The 20,452-nt window shown below is 40.1% G+C and overlaps 1 protein-coding gene across 5 annotated transcripts in view; it reads left to right on the top strand.

Moving 5' to 3' along the window:
• Positions 1 to 18,864, top strand: part of LOC119660368 (phosphatidate phosphatase LPIN2) — a 208,501-nt gene extending 189,637 nt beyond the window's left edge. For 4 of the 5 annotated variants that reach the window (XM_038068880.1, XM_038068884.1, XM_038068882.1 and 1 more), the window contains one exon: positions 18,084 to 18,864. In XM_038068880.1, the coding sequence (XP_037924808.1) occupies positions 18,084 to 18,300 (217 nt within the window). In that variant the 3' untranslated portion in view covers positions 18,301 to 18,864. The remainder of the gene's footprint in view (positions 1 to 18,083) is intronic. The other variant, XM_038068881.1, reaches the window with a different exon arrangement.
• The last annotated feature ends 1,588 nt before the right edge of the window (positions 18,865 to 20,452 follow it).

The raw sequence follows: 20,452 nt of genomic DNA on the forward strand, positions 1-20,452 counted from the left end.
ATTTTTGCTGTTAGACGCTAGGAAAACATTATCTGCATAAAGCAGTGTATAGGGCGCTGGACGTTAGATATCCTGTGTGACGGTATCCATAACAAGAACAAAGAGGAGTGGTGAGAAGGCGCTTCGTTGATGAACACTAACAGAGACACGAAGCATCCGCCACACTTCGAACTTTACTTCTCTGGCACTTAGTGTAGTCGTAGAGCCTAACAGATGAGTTCATGTGGCTCACGGTCAAACACTTTCTCTAGATCTACAAATGCAATGTAAAAAGGGCGATCATTCTCACGGTGTTTCTCCATGAGCAACCGCCCAGCGTGTATTACGTCAGTAGTTCCACAGTTCTTGACAAATCCGTCTTGATTCACGGTTATTTCAACGATTTCGCAAATACAGTTGCCAAGAATACATTAATAAATCTTCAAGGTATGGGAAAGTAACTGGATCGGACGGTAATTTGAACTTCCTGCTAGACTATCTTTCTTTTTAAAGTTTTGTGTAAACACAAAACGGACAGTGAACATGGATCCAATTATATAGCTCGGCGAGGCAGGCGGGTTGCCCTGAAATTTATCCGCGAATTGGGGCGCTTATATGGCTTGATGAATACACCTTCAGGTCAGAAAGAAGGGTTGCCGAGGACATCAACTTCGTGTGGATAAGTAACCTTGAAAGATGCAATCATCCGGTCGGTGTTGTTGTCTTTTGGGAGTGTAATGTAGAAAGTAAACCAACTTTGCTCCTTATATACTCCAGAACATCGTCCGTAGAAGTTGTGAACGCTAGCCTGGAGATGAGGAGCTGTTTAGGTGGGGACGCCACCTTTAACTTGGGGCCACTGGTATGGATGGATGAAGTGCCAGATATATGGCGGTAGCGGGGAGCGGAGCTTCGTTGGCGACAGGAACGATGTCATTAAGTGGAGCGGCTGTGTTTCGATTCGAAGCTTGCTGAGGAGGCTGCGGATATTGTCCCGTCGTAGGCGCGATGGAGCGAGACAGGATCGGAGGCTCGGTGGACCGCAACTCGTCGCATGGGGGCCGCTGGATTAGGGGTGTAGCGCCAGTGGAAGCAACCCTGATATAGGAGGGCATTGCAGGCGAATTCAACATAGATTGAGAGGCCTGGTGCATAGAGATATAGATGTTGAGGCTACATTGTTATGCACAGTAGGAAACGCCTTTTCGGAAGTCACAGTCTCGTCTAACGGATTCCTAAGCCGTCGAGAACACGCAGATGACGACGTCGATCGCTGCATTTTTGGCACTGCACCAGTTTTGCGGTTCACGTTTTCGGCGGAATTCAGTGATTGGGCTGAATCTGGGGGCTTGGTATCCTTTTCAGCATCAAGTCGATCTGTCTGTGATGCGTACGTGGTGAAGAAGTAAATAGTGCGATCAGCTGATAAATATATTTAAATTAAATATTTCACTTCAATGTTCTGTTAAAAATTCAATTTGCACTTATTTTAAGAACGTCTGAATTCGAATGCCAAATCAAATTAATAAAATATTTTCTCTTAACCCTTAACTGGTATCGATATGTTTATGCTTTATACTATCTTGTACTTCTAGGATGAACTTAAGGGAGTTTTCGGGTTAATTTCTAAAATATGGTAATATACTACTATTACCTTTATTGAAGCAGGTATCGGAATGCGATGTATTTTTAGGCCTAGCTCTCGTATAGATGGCCCATTGTGATTTTTTTCAGATTTTTCTGCTTTTCTTTTCCGAGAACGAGACCTGTTGCACTTTTTGGGTACACATTTTCAGCCCTCATTTCAGTATGCTTCACCCGGTATCAATAATACCATTAGTTTTGAAAAGTGCTACGTGAGCCCTTTGATTTGATACCCCACATGACCATATTCCCGTTAACCCCCTAATCCGGCTCCTCCACTGGTCAAGATCTATCCTCTTTGCAGCGAGAAGGACCCGAACGTAATGGGCAACACGGCTCCACCTGTTAGCGCTCCTCAGCATCTCCTCAACAGCGTTGTCTGGAGAGAGATCCTCTGTGTTTAAATAGAGCTGCTGACGAATTCCATCTCACTTCCCACAAGAAAAAAAACTCGGAATACCGGAAGTTCGCGCTTCGGGTATAAAGGTTTTGTGTTCATCTTATGTAAGCAACTTCAACATACATTTCTCTATCCGTATATAGCTACAAATCCAAAATATTTTAGTTAACACTTCAATCCTCAGTTTACAATTTTGTTCCTGTTTTTCTTTCGGTCTGAATCGATTTAATTCTCATTATAACACTACAGTAAACAAGTGAAATTATGTGCGCGTTTATCAAATAAACAAGCCGATACAAAATATATGTACGTTAATTCTAATTAGTTTATTGTCTGTTTTACAATAGGCACAGAAAATATATTTTGCGCGTTTAAAGTACACGAATTGATTCTCGTTGCGACTTAAGACTGTTACCCACAACGGTTGGAGACAGAAGAGACCGGCTTATTTCCATGCGGTCTTTTCTGTCCCAACCAACGGCACTTTCTCACCGCTAATCCTCCACTCCCGTGGTGAGTTCTAAATGAGTGGCGAGTTCTAAAATGAGTGAGTGGAGAGCTCCGCGCCATCTACCCGTCCGCATCCGCAACATTTCGCCCTTTTCGAGTGGCAGACCGTGAGCGAGCCCGCAATCTGGCACCCGAACGCTGAGCGTCCAACGTCGCCCGCATCTCGGCCACACTGGCTGGTAAAGCGGCTATCTCGCGCCTTAAGTCGCCAACCTCATCCGACGGTGTTTGAACGGCCGCTATGGTTGGGAGAGCGTACACCTCCTGCACCTGGTCGGCCGGCGCTGTCAGTTCCTCCAAGGAACCGGAGACGCAAACTAGGATCGCCTGGGTGCCCTCCGGGAGCCGTCGCAGCCAGAGCGACTTGATCAGGTCATCGCCAATCTTGCTTCCACCCAATTGCCTCATTTCGCGAAGCAATTGGCTGGGAGTTCGATCACCCAACGTTAAACCCGCCAGCAAGTGGTCTAATTTTACCGACTCGCTTGCCGACAGGCGCCTGATCAACTCACTCTTGAGCTGCGTGTATGATGCCGACTTCACTACGTCGGACACCAGCAGAATAGACTCTTCGTCCAAGCCGACCACCGCATAGTTGACGCGGGTCGCGTCCGATGTGATGCCTGACATTTGGAACTGCGCTTCCAAATGCACGAACCACAGCTCCGGGTTCCGCCGCCAAAACGGAGGAACGCGTACGGCGAGGGCGGTCACTTGCGAGTCCGATCGGCTTGCCGCGTCTTTGCTGTCAAACGACATCTTGAGTAACCAAAAAGTAAGAGTTTGCAATGAAAACGCGGTTAGTTTGTAATGAAAACGCGGTGAGTTTGTAATGAAAACGCGGTGAATTTGCTCCGACACGGCAGGTCGCACCCACAAATGCACGCACGAACACAGAAATGACGACCGAAGCGGACGCTTTCCAGCGCAGACCGAAATCACCACCCAGAAACTCACCCAGAGAGCGGACAACCAACGATGACACTCACCTTAAACGCCTGAACGCCGTCTCTTGCAGCGGGTACACTATTTATTGATTTTTCCTAATTGTAAACAGTTTGATAAAATCACGTCTTTAAGTTATTACTACTTTAGCGTTAATTACTACTATTGTACAAGAATATAAATAGAAAATGGTTTTGTAAATTCGCCTTTCTATTGCTATCCAATAAAATTGAATTGATTTGCGATTTGCTGCTGCGTCGGCGAGCGTGGCTCCGTCGTCACTAGTGGCTGCGGCGACGGGCATAGCTGCGGCGTCACTGGTGGCTGCGGCGGCGGGCGTAGCTGCGGCGTCTCTGTTGGCTGCGGCGGCGATGGTGGCTGCGACAGCGTTTTCTCTGCTGTAGTTTCTATCGGGATCACCACTTTAGTTAACACTTCAATCCTCAGTTTACAATTTTGTTCCTGTTTTTCTTTCGCTCTGAATCGATTTAATTCTCATTATAACACCACAGTAAACAAGTGAAATTATGTGCGCGTTTATCAAATAAACAAGCCGATACAAAGTATATGTACGTTAATTCTAATTAGTTTATTGTCTGTTTTACAATAGGCACAGAAAATGTATTTTGCGCGTTTAAAGTACACGAATTGATTCTCGTTGCGACTTAAGACTGTTACCCACAACGGTTGGAGACAGAAGAGACCGGCTTATTTCCATGCGGTCTTTTCTGTCCCAACCAACGGCACTTTCTCACCGCTAATCCTCCACTCCCGTGGCGAGTTCTAAATGAGTGGAGAGTTCCGTGCCATCTACCCGTCCGCATCCGCAACATTCGAAATAAATTTCGAATGCCGCAGATCCTGCCGCGCCACAATATTCTTTCATATTTTTCCAAATTGTAAGACATACGTACATATTACAGCCATAGATATTATCCTCGCCCTAAACAATCAAACTGTCTATTTCCGGATACTGTACATATATAGGCACCTATATAAATTGATCGTTATCATATTTCCAATTTACTTCGTGCACAAAAGCATACATATGTACATATATAGTGCGTACATTAAAATATGACTGGTTTAATGTTCAAATAAATCTATCTGAATTAGACACTACCCGCAAACCTCATTAGCACGTATATACTACATACCTATACACACACATGTCTGTTTGGAGTAATTGATATTCATATACAAATGACTAACAAACTAAATCAAAATAATTCTTTGGGACTCCATTCATATGAACTTACTTCGTTTTGGTATTGACGAACTGATATGGGATGATGGCGTCATAGACGTTGTAGAATGCACGAAATTCACAAAAACTGGCAACGTTTCACTCCCAATAACTTTGTTAATAATAATTGTATTTTCCTCAAATTTAACCAAATTTTGCATTATGTTACACCAATTGTACTTCTAGATTGGAAATAAAGGGGAATGCCGGGTAAATTTCTAAAATGTGGAAATATACTGTTATTAACTTTATTTGTGCAGATATCGAAACCGGATGTATTTTGAGGCCTAGATTTCGTAGAGATGTACTACTGTGATTTTTTTCAGATTTTTCAGTTGGATTTTGCTTCGATGACTTGGTGGGTGTTGGTTTCCAGGTGGACAGCAAACCGTAGCACACATGGCCCAAGCTTTATATTTGCTTGATGTTTTGCCTATACAATTATTTATTTAACCTTCGTGATGGATAGAGATAATTGATTGAAATCTTGACGATTGATTTAACTTTCATAATGTCGTAAACATTCCCTCGCTTGAAGAAGTCTAGAGCTGAATAACTGCTGCAAATATTGTTCTCCCACCTGGGGAATCTGGAACTGAATAATTGTGCAAACATTGTTCTCTCGCCTGAGGAATCTGGAACTGAATAATTGTACAAGCACTGTTCTCCCGCCTGAAGAATCTTAAACTGAATAATTGTGCAAACATTGCTCCCCCGCGTGAGGAAATCTGGCCCTGGCCGCCATGATTCGGAACCTCATTACGCTTAGAAAACTAAATTATATTTTTAGTTGCTCTAGGCTTCTTACGAGGTACAACTTTATGTGCACTATTTTAATCAAAGGAAAGAGTTATAATACAAGTGAACCATCCTCTAATCTAAAATCTTACATACTTCTACAAATACATATTCTTGGCTACTTGCCAGTTACAACCTTACATCTCGCTAATACCATATCTTATTTCAACTTTTCAACTGTAATCCTTTTATTTTTACTTTCCATTTATTTCAAAATCACAATTTCATTGTTACTTATGTTTGACTTTCTGCCACTTGCATCCAATTATTATTTGTATAAATCAAACAAGTCAGAATACCGGAAGCTCGCGCTTCGGGTATAAAGGTTTTGTGTTCATCTTATGTGAGAAACTTCAACGCACATTTTTCTGTCCGTATATAGCTACAAATCCAACATAATCCTTCATATTTTTCCAAACTACGAGACATACGTACATATTACAGCCATAGATATCACGCTCACCCTAAACAAACAAACTGCCTATTACCGAATACTGTACACATATATGCACGTATATAAATTGATCGTACCCATTTTTCCGATTTACTTCTTATATCCATTTGAATTAGGCACTACCGCAAAGTTCATTAGCACGCATATATTATATACCTACATACACACATGTCTGGCTGACAAATAACTAAAAAACTAAAACAAAATAATTCTCTGCGACCCAATTCATAAGAACTCATTTCGTTGTGGTATTGACGAATTGATATGTGATGATAACGTCATACAGGTTGTAGAGTGCACGAAATTCACAACAAATTGTAAAGTTTCACCCCCTATAACTTTGTTAATAATAATTGGATTTTCTTCAAACTTGACCAAATTGTGCATTATGTTCTTCATTACACGCATGCCAAATTTTGTACTCCTGGGATGAACATAAGGGGGGGTGCCGGGTAAATTTCTAAAATATGGAAATATACTATTATTAACTTTATTTGTACAGATATCGGAACCAGATATATTTTGAGGCCTAGATTTCGTAGAGATGCACCACTGTGATTTTTTTCAGATTTTTCGGTTGAATAGGTTCTGAGAACGAGACCTGTTACATTTTTTGTGGGTCATATTTTGAACCCTCACTCCCCTATGTTTCATCTAATATCAAATATTGAACCAGATTCGAAAAGTACTAATTGAGACCTTTCATTTGATACCCCACATGGCTACATTCTGTGAAAAAAAAATTTTCACCCTCCATTCACATGTATGGGGAGCCCCCCCTTAAACTTAACACAAGATGGCGCCACTTACTGCATGTAAAGGGATCACCAGATTACATACTCTCACCAATTTTCGTGACAATCGGTCCAGTCGTTTCCGAATAAATCGGGTGTGACAGACAGACAGACAGACAGACGGACAGACAGACACCATCTTGATTCTAATAAGGTTTTGTTTCACACAAAACCTTAAAAAGAGCGAAAAAAACGTTTTTGCACATTCATATTCTACTCGTGCCAATCATTCATCCATTCCTCCAAACAAAACAATTCCGCATATAGTTTCATGTTTTACTCACATCATAACCCCCTTCATACGCTCGCAATTTGAGTAGAGTATTTACATATCCCAAGCATCTTGGTGTCTATTCGAATAGAAGTTACATAATTCCACCTCGGGGGGTTTCGCCAACCTCGAAGATCGCTTCCAGGTTGTATTTATAACTTGTCCGCGAATAACCCATTGTTGGAAAAACATATACTTAGAGCTAAACATATGTACATATGTTAATGGTCTTTAAGGTTTTATGTCAAACAAAACCTTATTTAAGTCGGTTTACTGTCTATTTGTCTGCCTCTCCATTACACGCATTTTTCTCGGAGATGGTTATAGCGATTAACACCAAATTTAGTAGAAAGGTGGGAACTGTGAACGCGCACGCAAGCAGTGAGTTACCTAATTCTACATCGAATTTAAGGGGTGTCTCGATACATGCAAAAGAGGGGTGTACAGTTTTTTTCATCAAATATAGTCATGTGGGGTATCAAATGAAAGGTCTCGATTAGTACTTTCCGAGCTTAGTTTTGACATTTGTTGGGAAGGGTGGGAATGCGGGGGGTCGAAAGTGATAATTTTTTTAACGGACCCATTCTCAGAAACTACCCAACCGAAAAATCTGAAAAGAGAGGCTGTCCCTGTACACGGTCGGTTGCCACCTATTCCCCGGGCATTTGTCTTCCGGTGAGAGGTGACTTATAAAAGTGGGTATATCTTTTGCTCCCCACACCACTTTCTACTTAACCACAACATTAACCCAACCACTACGGCGCCGAATACAACACCAGCCCCGGCTCATATAGTTCTCAAGGATACTGGCCCCGTCAATCTGCTGATTACGCTAGAATATACATATTTAAATCGACGGATTTGGTACTTCGGCCCCGAGCGGATCATCTGATTCAAACTAGCCCCATTTGATGTGGGACTAGACGCGTTGAACACATTCCGTATTTTTGTTGAGGTCCTATCGGATCACACTTAAGTACGGAAGGTAGTATTCTGCTCCACTGGTGTTCCCCTGGAGTTCCCTTGGGACCTCTTCCTTGTACCCCAAATTCAAATACTCCGTTATGAATTTATCTGACTTGAACTTAAGAGCTTCATTCTTTAACCATCTTTTTTCCTGCCCAACGGTAGGAATTCCTCAACCTTACGTTGTCTTGTCGCCATGGACACTAATCCTAGTAACACGGGAACATGCGATGCATATTCGGATCCGCCAACTTCTTCCCCTGTAGTGAGGCTTTCACTCGATGTGGAACTTAGTCACCCTTTTGACCGCCAAGGACTTTGCGCTGACGTCGGAGCCGTCATCCAACTGAAGGGTGATGCAGACCACCGACGACACCTTTCCGGCTGAAATTCCGCCAATCCCGGAAACTTCGATATTAGTTTTCTTCTTTAACGAAGTTGTTGCACTAGGTCCTCAATTATTTAGCTGCTCTGGCTGCCCTGGTCGTTAAGACAGTGCACGGGAAAAGCTGCTCCCGCTTTCCTTATTTCCTATTTTAACCCCCGCCGTGGGAAGGATGTTACTGGAGTATGATAGAGCCGTTGAGTTTTCGATATGGTGGGTGGTGCTTCGCTTTCCAATTCAGCCTAAGTTTAATACACCACTGTTAAATGCTCTTTACGAATCTCACATTTGAGGTGCTTGCGCTTATTGCAAGTTTCCCCTCTCTTGCACTTATGAGAAGCACAATAAATGCATAAAAGTGCTGACGGAGCAGCTTTTCCTTGTTTTCGTCCTCAACAAGTTTGGAACACTGAACAGTGCTATATTTTCTCATGCACAGAAAGGACTTTATCCATTATTTCTTTTCCCCATGCGCATTCGTGAGTAGCGTTACCTCTGTTTGGACTTTCTTTTTGTGGCTAGAATCTCCAGCATTGGATCCACCAATCATCCCATCCAAGCCAGGAGTTATATCTATAAAGAATAGATATGTTTCTTCAAGAAATGACCAATCTCACTGATAGTGACAGGCTGTTTTGAGTTCTGCAAAGATTAGTCAAATTCTCTTCAAGTCGATACGTCCATTTTCTTTACTAGGATAAACGGAATGAAAGGGATCCCTTCGTCCGCTCGGAATCCAGTTTGGTGCAGGTTCTGAACCACGGAGCGCATCATATCCAAGGCTTAGGCCTAGAGTGCTTGCGTCTTTTTGTGTTATTTGCAGAACATCTGTTAATTCTTGGATCTTCTTTTCGACTAGGGCCCGGCGGCTGCTATACCTATGATCCAAAAGGTTCCAAGTTTATGGATCAGAGGTATAGCTTTTCTCCACATACCCCCAAATGGTCGACTACTCGCTCAGCGTCACCTCTCAGCTTGCTTTGGAGCTTCATGAGACGCTCCGTGTAGCCGACAAACCTATCATAGACTGAATTGACAAGATTTCGGAATGGTTCGTACTGGCTAATATCGTCCTAAACGCAGGGATTTCCGGGTTAGGTGGATTGGGTCGAGGACGGTACCCCGACCCCAGGGAGGAAGAGTCCCTTGGTTGCCCTATCCAGGGATGAATGCATGGCTGGCAGGATTCGGTCCAATATTTCCAGTAGGCTGGTTTCGACTTCCAGGGCCACGAGCCCCCAAACCCCTTCATATGATATTGCGTATCTACTGGGTGCCTTTGGAAGGTTCCTACTTACTGAGATACCTTTGTTATATTCGTTTGGAGCTTCAGGTGGGTTCCTGAACAATCCTTTACTCAGTTCCCTATCATCATAAAGGCGTGATATGGCCCCTGCTAGAACCTTCTCCTGACCCTGTTTCGCGAGGCGTATCTTCATATCTTCTTTTGCCACTTTGCATAAGTCCAATCTTGTTATCCCGGAAGTATACTAAATCTTCCAGTGCATTTTATAGTAGCAGACGCTTATGATCGATCATAAAATCTGAATAAACTTTCTGGATGTCCTGCCATCCCGCTTCGAACCTTTCCCTGATGCGCTTCTCTTGTCGCAATTCCTCCCCGGATTTCTTCGAATTTGAAAACCCGCGCTTGCTGGGTATCAATGATCTCTTATATCTCCATTAGGGTGTGTGGTGTATGTGCGTGACTTCACTAGAACTACCCAACTATTCAAACTCCTTTTCTCCCTTCGATTATATGAAAAGAGTTGAAATTTCCGGTACCTAAGTCAATAGGCCACTGATGAAATTAACTCTATTTTGTGTTAGCTGTCGAGAGTCCACTGCTGAAGGTGCTTCCTTCTGTGACCACTTGAGCAAAACACGCGAAATTGAGTTATTGATGAAGGCACATTGCTGAAGAAGTTTCTTTCTGCGACCACTAAAGCAAAGAAGATCAAGTTTTTTGATGAGATCGCACTGCTGAAGGAGCTTCCTTTTGCGACCACTCAAGCAAACAAGATTAAGTTTTTTGATGAGGGTGCACTGTTGAAGGAGCTTCCTTCTGCAACCACTCAAACGAAATCCAAGAAAATTAAGCTTGATGAGGGCGCACTGCTGAAGGCCCTTCCTTCTGTGTCCACTCAACCAAAGAAGATTAAGGTTTTTGATGAGGGCGCACTGTTGAAGGAGCTTCCTTCTGCGACCACTCAAGCAAAGAAGATTAAGTTTTTTGATGAGGGCGTATTGCTGAAGGAGCTTCCTTCTGAGACCCCTCAAGTAAAATACAGAAAATTGATTATCCTTTGCGGATGATATTGAGAGCCCAAACTATAACAAGGCCCATCAACAGCGTATAGGAGCACTTGAAGGCCAAAAATCAACTTACAAGCCTGAATCACAAACAGCTGAAGACCCAAACTATAACCAGACACAAAAATAATGAACCTCAAATCACTCCCAGGCGTAAAGGTCTGAACCACAAGCACTTGAAGGCCCAAAATTAAAATACAGGCCTGAATCGCAAACGCTTGAAGGCCTAAACTATAACCAGGTCCAAAACTAGTGGAAAGGCCTGAAACACAAGCACTTGGAGGCCCAAAAACAGCCCAATGCCATCTGGTCCTGGCGCCCTCTTGCTTTTCATAGAGAGGATCCCCTATTCCAACTCCTTTATAGAGAAAAGTGGATAGTCTTCGGCACTCTCTGCGTCGACGTCATCATCCCGTACGGGGTGCGCAGGGAATAGTGCCCGTACAATGCTGTCCATCTGCTTGGTCTTAAGTGAACAGGGTTTCCGCAGAGTACCGATTTTTTGCGCTACCAGTTTGTAACCGATTCCCCACGGGTTCCCATTCACCTCGTCGACCAGATACTGCCAGCAGCGAGTTTTGTTCCTATTTATTGCGCTGCAGAGTCTCCTTTTGGCTGATTTCTGACTTGTACTTCGTCATTATGGTACATGGCTATTCCCGGCCGCTCAGAGGTTGTGTGGCAAGGAGGCTCTGCAGGCCGTCGTTATCAGGTTCATAACTGAATTTACGACAGTGTCACCTGCAGCGCCACCACCCCCAGAAGTACATTCCAGCGCGGCCCCATCTGTTCCAAGAGTTTCCACAAACCTCCCGCAACGTTCCATGTACAGAAACAGAGCCGGGGTGGCGCACACCAAGAGTTTGTGTTTACCACTTCGAAGGCAATGTACTGATAGTCGCCTGCCGAGGAGTCTTCCAGTCCTCACCATCCGCCCACCAGTGACTCCGACATGAATGCTTTCCTCGCAGCCTGGGCGTCGGAACGTTGGGGTGGATCCGGTGTTTAGAACTACCAGTCCTGTTCTCGATTTAGTGTTTGTTTCTTGTTACTTTTCAAGCAATAAATCATTTTTAAGGTTTTGTGTGAAACAAAACCTTATTAGAATCGAGACGGCGTCTGTCTGTCCGTCTGTCTGTCTGTCTGTCTGTCTGTCTGTCACACCCGATTTATTCATTATTATTATTATGATATATTATTTACATGCAGTAAGTGGCGCCATCTTGTGTTAAGTTTAAGGGGGGCTCCCCATACATGTGAATGGAGGGTGCAAATTTTTTTCTCACAGAATGTAGCCATGTAGGGTATCAAATGAAAGGTCTCAATTAGTACTTTTCGAATCTGGTTCAATATTTGATATTAGAGGAAACATAGGGGAGTGAGGGTTCAAAATATGATCCACAAAAAGTGTAACAGGTCTCGTTCTCAGAACCTATCCAACCGAAAAATCTGAAAATAATCCCAGTGGTGCATCTCTACGAAATCTAGGCCTCAAAATATATCCAGTTCCGATATCTGTACAAATAAAGTTAATAATAGTATATTTCCACATTTTAGAAATTTACCCGGCACCCCCCTTATGTTCATCCCAGAAGTACAAAATTTGGCATGCGTATAATGAAGAACATGGTGCACACCTCGGTCAAGTTTGAAGAAAATCCAACTATTATTAACAAAGTTATAGGGGGTGAAACTTTACAATTTGTTGTGAATTTCGTGCACTCTACAACCTGCATGACGTTATCATCACATATCAATTCGTCAATACCACAACGAAATAAGTTCTTATGAATTGGGTCGCAGAGAATTATTTTGTTTTAGTTTTTTAGTTATTTGTCAGCCAGACATGTGTGTATGTAGGTATATAATAGATGCGTGCTAATGAACTTTGCGGGTAGTGCCTAATTCAAAAAAATTTGCACCCTCCATTCACATTTATGGGGAGCCCCCTTAAACTAAACACAAAATGGCGCCACTTATTGCATGTAAGGGGAACACCAGATTACATACTCTCAACAATTTTCGTGACAATCGGTCCAGTCGTTTCCGAATAAATCGGGTGTGACAGACAGACAGACAGACGGACATACAGACACCGTCTCGATTCTAATAAGGTTTTGTTTCACACAAATCGTAAAAAGTAAATCGGAAATATGGATACGATCAATTTATATACGTGCATATATGTGTACAGTATTCGGTAATAGGCAGTTTGTTTGTTTAGGGTAAGCGTGATATCTATGGCTGTAATATGTACGTATGTCTCGTAGTTTGGAAAAATATGAAGGATTATGTTAGATTTGTATCTATATACGGACAGAAAAATGTGCGTTGATGTTTCTCACATAAGATGAACACAAAACCTTTATACCCGAAGCGCGAGCTTCCGGTATTCCGACTTGTTTAACATGAAAGTGGGAAATTGATGCGTGAATGGACAATCCTTCAAGTTACTTTACGTTTCGGCAGTAATGATAAAAGACTATATAGCAAATTCTGACATTTTTACCTGAACGACAATAAAACGTACGTTTTTGAAAGACTCACAGGTCGCAAAAAAAATGGATTTGCACTGAGTTGGATTCGAACCTTGGGCACGTTGAATATTCTGCGGTATCTCTTGTGACTTAATTTGAATTTGAATAATAGTGATACAAAATTCTAATTTTCTTATATTATCAATTAAGTTTGGAGTTAAAGTTTAAAAAAAATGTGAGTTAACACATTGAAATAATCCTCACAATTTAAACCTGACTCCAAAGAAACTAGATTCCGTCGGACGATGGCGATCCACTTCTCTCGAAAATCGCCTTTCGGAACAGCCAAGCGAAGCAGCCAAAGCTTTCTACGGGGTTTTATGGAGTTATGGTGCAACAGTCTTTGAAAGTTTTGTTATATTGCACCATAGAAGTGATTTCCGTCATCAGTTAAAATAAGGCAGGGAGTCTATAGGCAATGTTTGTTTATCTGAGTGAAATTATGCGGTGTTTCCAACGATTAATTATTTGAAATAATAAAAACTTGCTTCTTTTTCGTTGGTGTGAATATTTATTCTTGCAAATACCGATATTTCGGGGACCCCTTGTTCCCTTCATCAGTACTAACAAGTTTCTTGTTTACACCAACGAAAAAGAAATAACAAGTTTTTATTATTTCAAATGTTTGTTTGTTTAGGGTGAATATAATATCTGCGTCTGGAATATGCATGTGTGTAGGAAGTTTCTCACATAGGATGAACACAAAATCTTTATACCCGAAGCACCAGCCTCCGGTATTCCGATTTGTTTAAATACAAATCAAATTTTCGTTAACTTTATTCACATATTTACTTCCATTTTGAGTATCTTTTTAAGGTTTTGTGTGAAACAAAACCTTATTAGGATCGATTCGATGTGTGTCTGTCCTTGTCCTTGTCCGCTTGTCACCAAAATTTGTAAGAGCCACATGCTCTCATGTCTGATGTTCCCTTTACATATAGCAAGTGACGCCATTTTGTGTTAAGTTTAAGGGGGGCTCCCCATGCATGTCAATAGAGGGTGCAATTTTTTTTCACAGAATGTGGAGTATCAAATGAAAGGGCTCAATTAACACTTTCCGAAATGTAGGGGAGTGGGGGCTCAAAATATGACCCCCAAAAAGTGTAACAGGTCTCAGTTTCTCAGAACCTATCCAACGGAAAAAACTGAAAAAAAAAATCATGATGGTGTATCTAAACGAAATCTAGGCCTCAAAATACATAATAAAAATAATAGTATATTGGCATATATTTGAAATTTAGTCACAATCCCCCTTAAGTTCATACTAGAGCTGCTTGCATTTGTATAAAAACCGCACAAGGCAGAATTTGGTCAAGCTTGAAGAAAATCCAACTATTAGTAACAAAGTTATAGAAGGTGAAACTTTGCCATTTGTTGTAACCTCACGCGAATGGGGGGCCAGAAAGAAACATTTTATTTTAGGTTTTTTTTATATCAATATTAATAACGCCAGACAGACCTATGTGTGCATGTAGGTATATATACGTGCTGACGAAATTTGCGGGTGGTTAACCCAGATAGATATATGTATTAGTAAATTAAACCAACGGTATTCAGTACGTATGTGCTATATATGTACATACGTATACTTTTGTGCATGAAGTAGACCGGAAATATAAGTACGATCAATTTATATATGCATGGATATGTTAGTATTCGGTATTAGGCAGTTAGTTTATTTAGGGAGATAATAATATCTATGTTTGTATTATGTACACATATTTTGTAGTTTGGAAAAATATGAAGGAATATGTTGGATTTTGAGCTATATATGGATGGAAAAATGTGCGTAGAAGTTTCTCAGATAAGATGAACACAAAATCTTTATACCCCAAGCGCGAGCTTCCGGTAGCCCGACCTTTTTAAGTGTTTATTTGAAGTATGCAGTTGGAAAATATGAAAAAATAGAGAGAAAAGCAAACACTTTTTTTAATTTTAATTAGGTTCTGAACTTAAACAAAACAGAATCTTTTTCCAAGATCAATGAAATATAAAAGCAAGTCGGAATACCAGAAGCTTGATTCTTCGGATATAAATGTTTGGTGTTCATCTTGTGCACGTTTTTCCATTCGTACGTAGCTAATAATGCAAAATATTCCTTTATATAGTTCCAAATTGTAAAATATACACTTGTACATATTAAAGTCATAAATATAGCTCATCTTAAACAAACAAACATATTCTCCTACCGTATACTGATATATACCCATATATATATCATCTTACTCCGCGCGCAAATTGTTTTGTGTAAAACGAAACATTATTAAAATCGGTTCACTGTCTGTCTGTCTGGTTGACATATGGGACTAATCCCATGCAATACATACAATACATATGTATAGTATATATCTCGAGTAACTGGGACTGATTTAAAAATAACAAAAGAACCCAAATTTCTAAAATATAAATAAATATATTATAAAATATATACCATTATTATTTATTTTCTGGGTAAATTTCTGAAATGGATTTATTTTGAGACCTAGATTTTATATGGGTGCATCATCATCATTGTGGTTTTGTTTCAGACTTTTTGGGTGGATAGAGACCTGTTTCGCTTTTTGTAGCATAGAGTTTTAGCCCACACTACACTACATTTCAATTGATATCAAAAGTAAGATCAGTTTCGAAAAGCAAAAAACGAATTTTCACCGAATATAGTTATGTGGGGTATCAAATTAAACGTCTCGCGCACTTTGCAAATTCGGGAGGAGTGCGGAGGTCCGGAAAGGATCAGTTTCAAATATTTCAAAAGAAATGTGGTATCTAGTTCTCAAAATACTCTCCATACCGATACCTGTTTAAATAAAGTTAATAATAGTATATTACCACATTTATTATAATTCTATTTTTTAAAAATCGTCCCTTAAGTTTATCCTAGAAACATCAAATTTTGGAGTGCACCGCAACAATAAAACTGTAACCTAGAATGTTACTTACAGGCAAAAAAGGAGATACGCAAGCCAGCTCTTAATCCAAAGGAATAGGAGTATGTTGCACGTGTTTTTGAAAATTTTACCGATGCCGATTTACTCAAATGTTGTTTGAAAAGGAACACTCAAAATCATTGATCATTTTCAAACAAACGTTTGCGAGTAAGGAAGTCGTCGAATTGGGCATGCATATTTAACTACCTGGGTTCAATGAAGAACGGATAATTCCTTTATAAATTCTAGACATAAGGGACTGCCCAATTAGCTTTTAATAATACGATCGTAAGGTACAAGACGATGAAGAGAGGCCGACAAAGTTACGACAGCTTCCTCGAAGGAAGTCCATTTGATCAAATAAGTAGCGCAGCAAAAAGAGGAGAAGGAATGTGTCAACTCAGGAGTACTTTTGTATGATCTAGCGATAGTAGATTGTTAGACTCTACTTTTTTTTTATCTAAATGAATAGTGAAAAATATTTAAACGCGTTTCTCTCGGATGTACATTTTTTCAAAGTGCCGACAGTTATTCTCAGGGTTCACTTGTGACTAATTTTAATAAATTTTAATGGGTTTTCTTTATTAAGGCATCCGCCGGAATATCAAAAAAAGAACAAAAGACAATTTTTAACGTGGGGAGAAAAATGTTAAAAATTCCGATTTTTTTTGACTTTTTTCAATTATTTGCCATTTTTAATTTTTTGTGTGAAACTGAACCTTATTAAAATCGGTTCAATGTCCGTCTGTCTGTCTGTCCGTCACACGAGATTTATTCTGAAATGGCAGGAGCTATTGTCTCGAAATTTGGTGAGAATGTGTGGTTTGTGAACCGCTACAAGTGCAAAGAGTGGCATCATTTTGTGTTGGCTTCGAGGGGAGTTCCCCATATATGCGAAAGAGGGGAGCAAAATTTTTTTACAGAATATGGTCATATAGGGCACCATTAGTACTTTTCCAAAATGATCTTATCTGTGGGTGAAGCACAGTGCAGTACCCAAAATGTGTGCCCCAAAAACTCAAAAGGCCTCGCTCATTCTCAGAACTTATCCAGCCGGAATATCGGAAAAAATCGCAGTGATGCATCTATACAAAATCTAGGCGTCGAAATACATCCTATTCCGATATCCGGTCAAATAAAGTTAATAGTAGCATATTACTATATTTTAGAAATTTACTGGAAGACCCTCTTCCAGTTTATTGGAATACACACAATTTTGCAGTAACTTAGTTAACTATGTATTGCATGATACTGGCAGGTTTGACGGTAATTATAATGAAATCAACAAAATTATAGTACATCAAATTAGTACTTTTAATGGGAGAATTGCTAATTATTATACACTCGTTTGTAGTATTTTGATGGCAGCCATATGAGATTTTTATTTGCATTTTTTTGTTGCTTTTTACTCAATTGTAAATTGAATTCATAGGACCAAAGTTGTAGCGTCAAATTTATCTTCTTCGTTTGAATTTATTGCATTCTAGAAAGATCAGGAAATATTAGCACCAAAATGAAACCAATAGTGTGAAATACACCATACCAGGGTTCTATACCTAAATACATAAGCCGAAACTGTTCTTGCTACTTGTAAACTATTGGAAAAGTTTTTTAAAATGCTTTCAGCTGAAAACCATTTACTAAATGTGTTAATTACCAATTACGAGCTAATCCTAATAAAATTATCAAATACTTAAACTACCGAGAATTAGTTTGGTGGTGGTGGGTTGGTGAATTTCGTGAAGTTAAAATGGTCAAACTTTAAATGGGCAAGACGAGAATTTCGAGATAAGAGATGCTTGCCCTTTTTTATTTTTTGACTTCTTATTAAGGTTTTATGTAAAATAAAACAAAATGGAAATTGGGTTATTTCTGTTGTCGTTTCCACTGTAATTCTTTTTCTTCTCTTTACAGATATTGTAGCATGACATACATAGTCGACCAATTATTTCCACCCATTAAAGATGATGAAGGCGCAGTAGAATATTCCAGTTTTAACTATTGGCGAGAACCTGTTTACGAAATTGATTTAGAGATACAACCCGTTGATCCTACAGTCAGCATAACGCAATCTACTTTGCACTCCCTCTCGAAGCCACTACCCACCATTCCTGAAAATGAAAAAAATTAATACGTTGTGCGAAGCAATATGCTAATTTCCACGGTAAACGAAGTTTGGTGTACTGTTTATCCGTTGCATTTTATGTATAAAAATTATTCAAAATGCAGGAAACCAGTCTATGCGTAAATCAACAGCGAGGCAATAGCATTAGAAACAACAAGGGATACGGAGTCTAAAATTTGGATAGATTACTTGGAAATATACACTTCTAATATTATTAAATTATTATTCTTACTCATTGTACTTATACATTCGTAAGTTGGAGCTTTTTATTTTAATTACTTTTTAAAAAAACATTAATAGAGGGGAAATATAAAAATGATGAATTAAACGAGAAGCTTGCTTTAACCACTTGTATACAACATATTTAATTTGAAAAGCTATGCAATGAATTTATAATATATCATGAAGAAGAAACGATATTGGGATATACTGTTTATAGTGAAAATCTGTTTAAAAATAAAATAAAAATTTCTGCGGGTAGGTTGGAAAATATCAAATTGAAATTTGGTTTAATTCAGACGCGAAATTTGGAAGGAATAAATAATTTTTTGGGAAAATAATTACAAGCAAGACGCATGTATCATATTGTTATTATAAAATATCATAGAGTTACTAAGATTGGAAATATAGCTAATAGTACGTTTAAGTGGGGAGAGAGTAAGAAAGTTGCGATGCAATCCTCACTGTAGTCAGATCCATTCGCTGTCAGTTACAACTAACAGTTTCTAGAACAATGCGGCACATATTATTGCTTGTTGAAGCTGGTAGTATTCATTTGTGTGAGTGTGTTTGTTTGGTGTCGTCCATTGGAAAATCTTGCAGCACGTGTCCAGACTGTTCGGACAGGTCTCACTACAAATGTGTTTGTAAGAACTTTAACAGTTATATGAAAAAGACACTTTGATAAATGAACGTTTACCCGTTTGGCCAATAACGAAAGTGTGTTTCTGGCAACATAGACTAAATGCCTGCCATTAGGCTATGTTGGTGTCATCGTGGGTGGTATCATGGTATCCGCGCTGCCAAGGTGCCAGAGCAACTATTCTCATCAAGGCCAGCCTATGCTGATGATATTGACGTAATGGGAAAAACATCCTGAGATGTCGTAGAGCTAAATGCATTCATGCAGTGTTTTTAGTGAATTACAATTTACAATTCGAAATGTACAAACCGCCTTCATCTAGACTGAGAAGAGAATTCTCTGAATAATTTTTGGACCTATACAAGGAGATGTACGGTTCCACTGACTATATAGCCACGGAATTTATCATTGATATCACGGTTGGGGACAAAAATCAGCTGAATTCCGCTTGTTCCTTTCATCAGTGCTAACAAGTTTGCTCATATGTAGGCGTTAAGATTGTATTTATACTAGTCTACTATGATATTATAATTATGGCTAATTTAAAAAACCATATCTAGGTCCTGAAAAAGAATAAAAAATAAATATTTAATTACATTCTAATAGCTAATTTATCTATCCTGAAACGAGAAGAGGCTCATTTAGGGAATAGCAATTACCCAGGTCTGAATTCAACCTAGTGTCAACCGGTTGTTTACTAATGAACCAGCTTTCGTAAGCATCCAGCTGGTTAATTTTCCTTACCTGCTTTAGAATCTTCAAATCCTCGGCGCTTACTTTATGACCGCATTCCACCATCTGTTTAGCCACCATAGATTTAGTAGGTTTTCGGGAGTACTTGACAGCCAGCTCTGCCTCCTTTATGTGCTCCCTTAATCTGGTAGTTACCAATCTTTTTGTTCGCCCGATATACACCTTCGGACAATCTGAGCAGGCGATTTTATAAATGCCGCTCCTCTCCTCTACCGTTTTTCGATCTTTTTCCCCAGCTAGCTGGAATTTTAGCTGGTAGATACGGCTTGATCCTACCAGCCACCACCAATGTCCTTTGCATGTGCTTGGACAGATTTGAGAAGGTGACACTTGAGCGGTAAAGGGCAATTTTTGGCTATATAGTGTAGTGAGATTACTATGTGGCGCGGCAGGATCTGCAGCATTCGAAATTTATTTCGGATGTTGCGGATGCGGACGGGTAGATGGCGCTGAACGCGGAAACTCTCCACTCACTCGTTTTCAGAACGCACCGGGGGAGTGGAGAGCCAGCGGTAAAAAATGCCGTTGGTTGGGACAGTAAGG

The sequence above is a fragment of the Hermetia illucens genome, chromosome 6 (genome assembly GCF_905115235.1).
Source record: "Hermetia illucens chromosome 6, iHerIll2.2.curated.20191125, whole genome shotgun sequence".
Classification (NCBI taxonomy): domain Eukaryota; kingdom Metazoa; phylum Arthropoda; class Insecta; order Diptera; family Stratiomyidae; genus Hermetia; species Hermetia illucens.